The following is a 12,325-nucleotide window of genomic DNA, read 5'->3' on the forward strand; positions in this document are numbered from 1 at the left end:
TTTAAGAAAGAATGCTCTTCCTCACTGGCAAGGGAGAAGCTCCTGGGGCCACTTTTTAAATGCCACTTGTTAACTTACTGACTAAAGATTTACCCAAGAATAGGGTCTTGATGGTTTTGGTAAGGAAACAATCAACGCTGCATTTTTGCTTTTAGAATATTCCCCATTCTGTCACTGTCCAATGTGGGGGATACCACAATTATGGTCCATGTTGCTATAAGAGAGGCTTTGGACCCAGAACTGGTAATGCATTTCTAATACTTTGTTCTGTAGACTTAAGATGAAAGCTTTAGCAATGAGCTCTCAAAAAGATACCTCAACTAAACCTCATGCTTCTCATATGCTTTGTATTATTCTTTCAAAGTGACTCCTGCTCATAATTTGTTCAACTCAGTGTTTCCTAACAAAGTGCCCACAATACCCTACATTCTTCTGAGGGATTAATAACAAGGAATAGAGTACATGTTTAGAAGAAGAAATAGATATACCCACTTTTAAAAGCAGTTTTATAATGAATTGCTTATCTGTAACAGTTTTGCAGTTCTTAAATGGCTACTTGAATTAATTTCACTTCTGTTTATTATTCATCCCTAGAATTGGCACCTCTGCTCTTGGATGTATTCATAGAGTGGCATGCTGCTAGGGAACTGGGAACTTGGGCCGGTACTTCCCCTTGCACAATTATCTCCTCCTCTCTTATAACAATAGTCACCTTGTCGATTACCCTCCTTGCAAATTAACAATGTATTCGTAGTGTTGGATCTAGACTGTCCATAGGAGGGTGTAAATTGTCCAGAGCCACAACTTGAGGAGCTTTCTACTTGTCTATAACTGCGTCTTGATTGCCCTTCATTACAATTTGAATGGATACAGTCAGATTCCCATTGACCTTGGCTCCATCCTTGGCTTTGTTGCCTACATGTTCTTGATTGTCCATGAATACTCTCATATCCATCAGGCCCACTACCTGATAGGCCATAATTCCTACCTCTTTCTTTTTGGCCACACTCTGACCATTCCTGGCTATTGCTTCTTGATTGATTAGGGGTTGAGCACATTTTGGGTCTAAGGTACTCACTATGAGTTCCACTTGAACTTGACCTACATCTCCCTTGTGTTTCATGTTGCTCATAGCTAGAACACTGACCAGATTCAGAACCACATTGCCCAGAGCTAGGTGAGTGACATGAACCAGATCTGTACTGTTCAGAGCCAGAATACTGACCAGATCCAGAACCACATTGTCCAGAGGTAGATGAGTGACATGAGCCATATCCATATTGCTCAGAGCTAGAACACTGACCAAATCTAGAACCACACTGCTCAGAGCTAGATGAATGGCATGGGCCAGACCCATATTGTTCATAACTAGAACACTGACCTGAGCCAGACCCATGTCGGCTACGGCTAGAAGATCTACTTGAGCCAGACCTGTGTTGGCCATAGCTAGAAGACTGACCAGATCCAGACCCATGTTGCTCAAAGCCAGAAGACTGACCTGAGCCAGACCCATGTTGCCCAAAGCCACAAGACTGACCTGAGCCAGATGTATGTTGCCCAAAGCCAGAAGACTGACTAGATCCAGACTCATGTTCCCCAAAGCCAGAAGACTGACCTGAGCCAGACCCATGTTGCCCAAGGCCAGAAGACTGACCTGAGCCAGATCCATGTTGGCCATAACTAGAAGACTGACCGGATCCAGACCCATGTTGCCCAAAGCCAGAAGACTGACCAGATCCAGACCCATGTTGGCCATAACTAGAAGACTGACTGGATCCAGACCCATGTTGCCCAAAGCCAGAAGACTGACCTAAGCCAGACCCATGTTGGCCATAACTAGAAGACTGACTGGATCCAGACTTAGGTTTCCCAAAGCCAGAAGACTGACCAGATCCAGACCCATGTTGCTCAAAGCCAGAAGACTGGCCTGAGCCAGACCCATGTTGCCCAAAGCCACAAGACTGACCTGAGCCAGACGTATGTTGCCCAAAGCCAGAAGACTGACCTGAGCCAGACTCATGTTGCCCAAAGCCAGAAGACTGACCTGAGCCAGACCCATGTTGGCCATAACTAGAAGACTGACTGGATCCACACCCATGTTGCCCAAAGCCAGAAGACTGACCTAAGCCAGACCCATGTTGGCCATAACTAGAAGACTGACTGGATCCAGACCCATGTTGATCAAAGCCAGAAGACTGACAAGATCCAGACCCATGTTGTCCACAGCCAGAAGACTGACCTGATCCAGACTCATGTTGCCCAAAGCCAGAAGACTGGCCTGATCCAGATGCATGTTGACCATTACTTGATGACTGTCCAAAAGCAGAACCATGTTGTCCATAGTTAGAGGACTGATTATATCCAGACTCATGCTGTCCAGAGCTTGATGACTGACCTAAGCCAGATCCATGCTCAGTGCCAGAGGACTCTCCTGTGCTAGATTCATGTTGCCCAAAGCCAGAAGATTGACCTGATGCAGACCCATGATGACCATACCAAGGGGACTGACCTGAGCCAAATCTGTGTTGTCCATAGCCAGAAGACTGGCCTGATCCAGATGCATGTTGACCATAGCTTGATGACTGTCCAGAAGCAGAACCATATTGTCCATACCCAGAGGATTGACTTGAGCCAGAGCCATACTGACCATGGCCAGAAGACTGTTCTGATCCAGACCTATGATGACCATAGCTAGAATATTGACCTGATCCAGACCCATGTTGCCCAAAGCCAGAAGACTGACCTGATCCAGACTCATGATAACCGTGTCTAGAGGACTGACCTGAGCCAGATTTATGTTGGCCATGGCTAGAAGACTGGCCTAAACCAGATTCATGTTGACTACAGCTTGATGTCTGTCCTGAAGCAGAACCGTATTGTCCATAGCTAGTGGATTGACCTGAGCCAGAACCATACTGACCATGGCCAGAAGACTGTCCTGATCCAGACCTATGGTGACCATAGCTAGAAGATTGACCTGATCCAGACCCATGTTGCCCAAAGCCAGAAGACTGAGCTGATCCAGACCCATGTTGCCCAAAGCCAGAAGACTGAGCTGATCCAGACCCATGTTGCCCAAAGCTAGAAGACTGACCTGACCCAGACCCATGATGGCCATAGCTAGAAGACTGACCACATCCAGATTCATGATAACCATATCTAGAGGACTGTCCTGATCCAGATGCATGTTGACCACAGCTTGATGACTGTCCAGAAGCAGAACCATGTTGTCCATAGCTAGAGGGTTGGCCATATCCAGATTTATGCTGTCCAGAACTTGATGATTGACCTAAGCCAGATCCATGCTCAGTGCCAGAAGACTCTCCTGAGCTAGATTCATGTTGCCCAAAGCCAGAAGACTGACCTGATCCAGACCCGTGATGGCCATTTCTAGAGGACTGACCTAAGCCAGATCTGTGTCGTCCATAGCTAGAAGACGGGCCTGATCCAGACCTATGTTGGCTGGGGCTAGAAGAATGACCTGATCCTGACCCATGTTGTCCAAAGCCAGAAGACTGGCCTGTTCCAGATCCATGTCGCCTGGGGCTAGAAGATCGACTTGAGCCAGACCTATGTTGTCCATAGCTAGAAGCCTCTCTTGAGCCAGACCCCTGTTGGCTGTGGCCAGAAGATTGACTTGAGCCAGACCTATGTCGTCCATAGCGAGAAGACTCTCCTGAGCTGGACCCATGTTGGCTATGGCTATAAGACTGACTTGAGCCAGATCCATAGTGTCCACAGCTTGATGACTGTCCTGAAGTAGAACTATTTTGTCCGTAACTAGAAGATTGGCCTAAGCCAGACCCATGTTGCCCAAAGCCAGAAGATTGACCTGAGCCAGATCTATGTTGTTCATAGCCAGAGGACTGACCTGATCTAAATCCATGTTGTCCACAGCTTGATGATTCACCTAAACTGGATCCTGAGCTAGACTCATGGTATTTCTCACTAGAAGACTGATTAGAACCAGGTCCATATTTTCCATAATTAGAGGACTGGCCTGACACAGAGCCATGATTTTTTCTTCCATAACCTCCTGACTGATGACTAGGGCTGCTGCTATGTTTTCTCTGAGTAAAGGACTCATAGGAGCTTGATTGATTTTTGCCATTGCTTATGGACTGGCCTGATTCAGACCCATATCCCTCATAGCTTGAAGACTGTTTTTGTTGTCTACTAAGTCCTGATTGACCGCTTGAATTGGATCTATGTTGCCTCTGACCAGAAGAATGACTCTCAGACCTCTCTTGTTGATGAGAGCCATGCCTGTTTTTCTTACTGTCTTTGAAGTGGCCTGAACTTGAATCTCTCCTTCTTTCCCCAGAGCTTTGCCTATGCTCTGAACTAGATAAACCTCCTTGATGCTCCATTTCTCTGGAGCTGGACCCAGGCCTGTGTTTAATGCTTCTTCTGGAGCCCCTGGAATAGGAATTATTCTCTCCTGTACTTGGCCTTGAATGACCTTGCCTTTTGTCCTTCTCTTCTGTTTCACTTTGTTCCTCTTGGTGCTGGTGCTGGTGGTCTCTCTGCTTTGACCCTGAAGCTTGGCAGTGATCTTTGCCGATGATTTTATTACAAGCCTGAGCCAGTTTAAATATCATCAGAAGATACTCAATGAAATCCACTTTCTTGTCATGGTCTTGATCCAGATTTTGCATGATGATATCTACAGTGTCTGGATCATCTGGATTCTGTATAGGAACAAGGTACAAGGGGCAGCTATGTCACTATGGACTACATACCCAGCTAACCATTTGAAAGAAGATTGTAGAAATGTGAATGTTTGGCTTACTTAGGTGGAGCTCAGCCACCTAGTCCTTTAGGCAGGACTGCTCTATCTTGAGCAGAAAGAAAGAAAGAAATATGTAATGAACAATGCAGTGAGAAATTGCTAGAAGATGCAAATGGAAGATGTTAGGGAACAAGGAAATCAATTATATTTTGTAAGAAATAGGTCAGATATGATTAGCTAATTTATAAATAGGAATTTTTAAAAAATGAAAAAAGAATAGGTCAGATATGAATGATTAGCATAATTATATACGACTTAAATTTTCCTAGCTATTAATTCATTAATTAATTTATTTAACAGATTTATTGTGCACTTACTAGCTGCTTAGCATTGAGTTAGGTACAGGGGATAAAGCAGTGAACAAGTTTGTTTTATGACAAAATGGAAGTTAGAGTTTAGTGGCACAGACACACAAACTTAAAATTACAGTGTATTGTGATAATGTTTCTGAAAGTACACCACAGGAGAACCAGTGGGGGTTCAAGGAAGGTTAATGAGAGAAAGTGATGTATTTTGAAGTATGGGTTAGACTTAGCCAAATGAAGGGGTAGGAAAGGAGGGAGAGAGGGCAAAAGATTGTTCCAGGCAGAAGGAACAATATGAACAAAGCTGGAGGTTAGAGGATGTATGGCTCATATGAAGAACTGAAAGAAATTCAGGATTATTAAATCTTGAGTCTCAATAGTCAAGAGATATTGCTGGAGAAACAAATAGAGATCAGATCATGCCTTTTAAGTTGTGTAAAGGAACTTTGGACTTTATTTATTTTAAAGGCTGTGAGCTTTGGGGGCACCTGGGTGGCTCAGTCGGTTAAGCATCTGACTCTTGGTTTCAGCTCAGGTCATGATCTCAGGGTTGTGAGATGGAGCCCAGCTCCTCCCTCCTTCCCCCCCTCACCCCTGGCATAAGCACTCTCTCTCTTTCTGTCAAACAAAAAAAAAAAAAAGGGAGATTTTGAAGGATTTTGAATTGAGCTGTGAAAAGATTAGATTTATACTTATGGCTGAGATTAGAAATAGAAGATGGCCTGAGCTAGAGGACTAGCAATAGTGATGGAGAGAAATGGGCTGTTTTGAGAGACTATTGATGAATTAGATGGAGGGTGGAGGATGGAGGTGCTTGCTGAGAGAAGAAGCCATGAATGGAACCAGATTTCTGCCTTGGGCAAATAGGAGGATAGAGTTTGGAGGGAAAATGGTTTCATATCTGACACACCGAATTACACCCTTAGGAGTCCAAATAAGAAATATTTAGCAGGCAGCTGAATATAATGAATTGACAATCAAGACCTAGATCTAAGCTCCCAAATATTTATTTTCAGAGCTGACATTTTAAGATGGTGGTCACCATATTTTATGATTTAGGAGTAAGATGCTAACTTCCTGAACTGAGGCCTTGTAGTTTCACAATCTCAGAAATGGGCAGTGGTCAGGATGTTCTGGGCTAAAGAACTACAAATAAAGGAAAGAAGATGCATTTTACGTACTTTTTTTCCTGAGAACCATCTTAATTTTTTATTCCATAAGAATTACACAGGACATTATATAATCTATGGATTTTGTCTGTTCAGTAGGATCACATCCCTTGGTCATGTTTTGGAAACCATGTGGGTCAACTTTTGATCGTATTTCAAGCCTTTACCAAACCCTGTTTTCTATCACCAAGTAGAGAGAGTCCTGTAGGAGTTTGACACATGTGACAAAAAGGTACGAAGGGGTGAAAAAGAGAATTGCAGCTGTCTTCAGTCCTGACCTGGAATTCTTACCTTCAGAATTTGATGAAACTCATTTTCCAAAAGTTCTTTCAGTTCTGCCTTGTTCAACATGTCACACTCCCCATCCTGGGTGGCATATTGGTAGAAAAGCTCAATGACAGTGACGATACTTTTTAGGAGTTTAGGCATTTTTTTGGTAAATTTAACCTAAAGGAAAAAAAGGAGAGAGACCCACCTTTTATTATTCCTTTTTCTTGTTTAAAAACATAAATAGTTCCAATCATTTGTAATATTTGTTCAGAATTAATCAAGCATGATTAATTTCATCTTTTGAAATTAAGAACCAATCCAGAGTTGAAAGACTTGTTCAAGCCATGTAGCAAGAGAGTGATGAAATTAGGAACAGAATCTATATCTCTTATTTTCATTCCTGAACGAATGTAGGAGCAAAGACTTCCTGTTTTGAGCTCCCCACCTCTACCAGGGATAATTTTATGAGCATTGTTCTGGAGCTAGAGAAATACTGGGTGTGCCAATCTACCCACTTCCACAATTCCTCTCTACGTGCCAACCATCACTGAAGAGGGACAGTTCCATCGTCCACATGGTATGCCTGACTCCAACCAAGGGATACCAGTGGCTAAGCTAGACCCTCAAAACTTGTAGGCCAGAGAAAGTACACAAAGTGGGCAACTACAGGCCTAGGTGATATGGAGCTGGAGGCAGGTGCTATCAGGCCCACTTCTGTTTTCATTCTCCAAACAGGGACTGACTCTCAGGCTTTACTGATTATACAACAGAGAGAAAAAACTCAGTAGTTTAGGAAGCAACCTGCCTAGTGATAATTAAAGCCACACGATCTTCAAGGAAATGACCCTGAAGAAAGAAGGTACTGTCATTCCCAGTCATCTCTTTATTTTCCTTCTCAATAAAGTTAAAATTATATCAAAGTCCCCAAAGTACATTAAAAAGAAGCCTGGTATCCAGTGCCTCTTTGCCTTAGAGCACATACTGGATTCTTTTAATTTGTAGCCCAAAGTACTCCTGTTCACTTACCTAGTTCACCAGAGAAACAAGTAGGATGAGACTGGAGCAGCTTACAGGGTGCTGCTAGTTGGGGATAGTGGCCTTTTTATAGAGGAAATAATGGTCCATCTTAGGGAGGAGCTCCTCTTTGAGATGTTCTGATTCACTTCCAAATAAGCCCAGCTCTGCCTCCACCTCCATCTCCACCTCCCAGGTGTTTGCCTTCTTACTTCCTTACATGTTCACCTGAGATTGCATTAGCAGTTCCCAAATCTGGGCTAGTATCAGCCCCACCTGCCAGAGTCTCTGGACACTGCAGAAAGACCTCTCTGCGTATTCAACAAAGTATCTAGCATAATGCATTGATAACCAATTATATGGACTTTAATTGAAGTTGAATGGAATGTGTGCAGAAACATCAGGGACCGAATGTCCAAGAATCATGGAATCTGATGTTTAAAAGGAACCTTAAGGATCATGCAGTCAAACTCTCTCATTTTGAGCTACATTTTCTTGTATGGATTTCCAGCCAAAGTATCATCCATGATATTATTACCCATGATATTATTACCATTCCTCTTGAATCGATAATGACTGTAGAGGCCTTCTTGTCTCTTTACCTAAACTTATTTACTATACCTTAGTGGCCATTCATCAATGTAGCTTTCATTTTAACCACTATATAACCTTAGAAAGAAATCCATGCTCTTTAGCCTGGTATCCAAGGTTATTCATGATCTGGACTGTGGCTTCTTTCTAGACCCATCTCTTCTCTCCCTGTTCTTTATGCTTCACCAGTAATTAATTACTTAAGCCTTCCTGAATATACCATCCTATTTCATGTTTTTTCTTGGAATATCTTTCCTCATTATCTGCCTAGTGAACTGCTATTCATTTTTCAAAACCTACTTTAGATATCCTGTAGGAAATATTTCTTGAATTACTCAAGAGAGTTATAATTGTGTATCTTATTCATAGTTTTATTGTAGTATCAATCATTCTATATTATAAAATATTTTAAAATTGTTTTACTATTGTAATTAATGTTTAATATAAAAAATTACAAAATACAGATAAGCAAAGCAAAGCAAATGAAATAACTTTCCTACCCAGAAATAGCTACAACAATAGTTATTTGGTGTATATACTTTCTTACCAATGGATGTGTATGCACACCATATGTATCTGTCTATGTGTTTATATCACTTCTATCCTGTGAGTTCCTTGAAAATAGGGAATGGGCATTATTATTACCTATATCACTGGGGGACTCAGCACATTGCTTGGCTCATAAAAGTCCCCAGTAAATGTCAAATTAAATTGAAAGAAGAGTGAGGGTCATGACTATAGTACTTGGCATTGACCAACTTCTACTTTTTCACAGGATTGGGGTCTACCCTCTCTCTTGCCATCTTTACCTCAGAGGACATGATTTCACCTGAATAGAAACTGAATCTTAACATTGGGAATCAACAAGTGGCTTTCTGCTTATCCCTGAGACCTTAAGCTCTGCATTTCATCCACTGTGAATTGTATGTATAGCACGAATGTCATTGAAGCTGGGTGAAGTCACATAGACTTGAAGCTTGTGCAATATAGTCATTAGGATTTGGGAAGGAGTGGTAACAACTATTAGTAAATGATAAATTACATGATTCCAAATTCAACCATTATGACACTGTTTTCTTCTAAGAAGTACCCAGAGGGCTGCAGAGTCAGTACCCATTCTGTGGCTGTGTTTCCTCTGGATGCCTGATTTGGGCCAGATTGTCATGCTTCCATCAGAGGAGGGAGCTTTTTGAAGGTGTGACTGAGACTGTGGGAGTGCAGGGGAGGTAGAGTTTGCTGAGTGAAGACTAATTTCCTGTAGGAGACAGTTGTTGCCACAGAGGGAAGAGGGGGTTGCTGGTAAAGACTATTCCAGGTGAAACATGCTCTTGGAGCCAGTGTTCTCCTAAATGAGGGGTTATAGGCTTTGTGGGACAGTCTTTTTTGCAGCTACTCAGCTATGATCTGGTAGCATGAAAGCATTCATAGATGATAGGTAAACAAATGAGCATGCCTGTGTTTCAGTAAAACTTATTTATTGACACTGAATTATTGACAATTCAAATTTCTTTTTTTATTAACATATAATATATTATTTGTTTCAGGGGTACAGATCTGTGATTCATCAGTCTTACATAATTCACAGCGCTCACCATAGTACATACCCTCCCCAATGTCCATCACCTGGCCACCCCATCCCTCTCACCCCCCACCACTTCAGCAACCCTCAGTTTGTTTCCTGAAATTAAGAGTCTCTTATGGTTTGTCTCCCTCTCTGGTTTTGTCTTGTTTCATTTTTCCCTCCCTTCCCCTATAATACTCTGTCTTGTTTCTCAAATTCCACATATCAATGAGATCATATGATAGGCAATTTAAATTTCTTACTTTCACATGTCACAATGGATGAATGTGAATCCTGACCCTCCTATGCATTTGCTTGTCAGGAAGATTCCCCAGGAGAGGAGAGTCTCAGAGGGAAGAGAAGGGCTGGGAAGTGTGGGGCAGCAGAACCATGAATTCCTGTGGGAGAGAGAAGTGTGCAGGTCTGTTTGTGAGTGTCAGTGTGCATGAGGTGGTAGGGAAAGGGAACAGAACAAGGGACCTTTGGGGACTTGTGAAAGAGAGGTAAATTTTGACTTTATGTAAGGAAGAAGTTTTAACCTCTGCATTGACTGAAAATGCATTGAGCTCTTTGCAAAGTAATTGAATTAATTGTGATGGGCATTAAAGAAATTTCCATGTATCATAGAAACAGTTTTAACCCTTTCAGGGCTACATTTTCTGAATATCCTCCAACATCACCAACCAGAGATTTGTTGGACTTTATTTCCGGGGTTCATGTCCTGAAAATAAGAGGCATATTCAATGTGTGTTTTGGCATCTTCCTTCCCTTTTGAACATTACTAATGTAAGAGTTGGACTAGATTATCACAAAAATCCTTTCCCAAACAGAGAGTCATGATTTTACCAGAGTATGTGCTCCACAGTAAAAGGGTGGGCATGAAGATTCCCTCCTCATAAGTCTGGTTCATGGTTTTCCCCTTGGACATGACAGTGTTTGGGAAAAGAAATTTCTTTTTTTTTTAATTTTATTTTATTTATTTATTTGACGGACAGAGAGACAGGGAGAGAGGGAACACATGCAGGGGCAGTGGGATAGGGAAAAGCAGACTTCCCGCCGAGCAGGGAGCCTAATGCAGGGCTCCATCCCAGAACCCTGGGATCATGACCCGAGCTGAAGGCAGACGCTTAACGACTGAGCCACCCAGGCACCCCAGGAAAAGAAATTTCTTATGCTATGTGCCACATTCTAGGTTTTTTAGTACCTCCAGATTTTGGCAGAAGAAAATTACGTTCTCCTTTATGCCAAGCACAGTGCTTTGCACACTTACGTTCATCATTTTATTAATCCTCACAACCGCTATATGACGTAGGGTTCTTACCTCCATTTTGCAGATGATAAAACTGAGGCTCAGAGAAAATATGTAACTTGTTTTAAGTCACTTAGTTATTAAATGGAAAAGATGGGATTCGCACTCAAATCTGCTTCTTCCTAGGAATAGCCAGAGAATATGGGACTATTCATGTCTTAGAAAAGGCAGGGTTTGGGGGGCTGTTCTTGAAAAATGAAGTGTTTGACCTAAAACAACAACAACAACAAACAACAACAAAAAACAACCAAGAATCACGGGGCGCCAGGGTGGCTCAGTCGTTAAGCATCTGCCTTCGGCTCAGGTCCTCATCTCAGGGTCCTTTTTTTTTTTTTTTCCTTTTATTTATTTATTTATCAGCGTCCTGGGATGGAGCCCCGCATCGGGCTGCCTGCTCAGTGGGGAGCCTGCTTCTCCCTCTCCGTCTCCCTCTGCCTGCTGCTTCCCCTGTTCTCTCTCTCTCTCTGTGTGTGTCAAATAAATAAATAAAATCTTAAAACAAAACAAAAAAACAACCAAGAATCAAAACTGGTGAAGATAAACAGGGTAGTTCTCTTCCTGCCCCAGGGCACTCACTTTCACCCTTGTCCAGAAGGTAATGTTCTTATAGCACCATCTGCTGGGTCTTAGGAAAACTCTTTTCCTCCTTGCCCTTTCTTTCCTCTTCTCTCACATCCCCCATGCCTTTCCTGGCAATTCTTCATAGCTTAGTCTTTATGAATGAGGAAACTACATAAAAACCAGGGACATAACAAACAGAGAATGTTGATGCTCATGACTTTGGGTTAAGGGAAGTCAAAAGAAGTTAGCTAAAACCGGTTTCCCTCCATATTCTTCTTCCTAGGTGCAAGGGTCATTTTTCTCTTATCTCAAAAAATCAAAAATAAATGTAATTTTATAGCTTAGTATCTATTCTCTAGGGAGTGGGGCAGGCATGGTGATATATCTTTTAGCTCCAGCCCCAGGCCCTGGAACATACTCTGCTTGAGTATTGGTCTTCCTCTTCAGCTGTTTCTCTCTCTCCTGTTGGTATTTTCCCTTTGCTCCTCCAAGTTCTAAAAAATGCTCCAGATGCTGGGAACCCAGAGCTCATTCTTACTTGTATCCTCTTATTTATTCTGTCAATATCTTTCTCTAGTGTGTGTTCATCTCCTCTATTTGCCTTTTTTAAAAAATTTATTTATTTTTATTCTTATGTTAATCCCCATACATTACATCATTAGTTTTAGATGAAGTGTTCCATGATTCATCGTTTGTGCATAACACCCAGTGCTCCATGCAGAATGTGCCCTCCTCAATACCAACCACCAGGCT

At 42.2% G+C, this 12,325-nt stretch overlaps 1 protein-coding gene across 1 annotated transcript in view; it reads right to left on the minus strand.

Moving 5' to 3' along the window:
• Nucleotides 1-590: 590 nt before the first annotated feature.
• Nucleotides 591-12,325, minus strand: part of FLG2 (filaggrin 2) — a 25,870-nt gene continuing 14,135 nt past the window's right edge. The window contains exons 3-4 of the mRNA XM_081817115.1: nt 6,558-6,713; nt 591-4,691 (exon numbers count right to left, since the gene is read on the minus strand). Of these exons, the coding sequence (XP_081673241.1) occupies nt 591-4,691; nt 6,558-6,713 (4,257 nt within the window). The remainder of the gene's footprint in view (nt 4,692-6,557; nt 6,714-12,325) is intronic.

Source organism: Leptonychotes weddellii, chromosome 4, assembly GCF_054177405.1.
Source record: "Leptonychotes weddellii isolate Sample4059 chromosome 4, ASM5417740v2, whole genome shotgun sequence".
Classification (NCBI taxonomy): domain Eukaryota; kingdom Metazoa; phylum Chordata; class Mammalia; order Carnivora; family Phocidae; genus Leptonychotes; species Leptonychotes weddellii.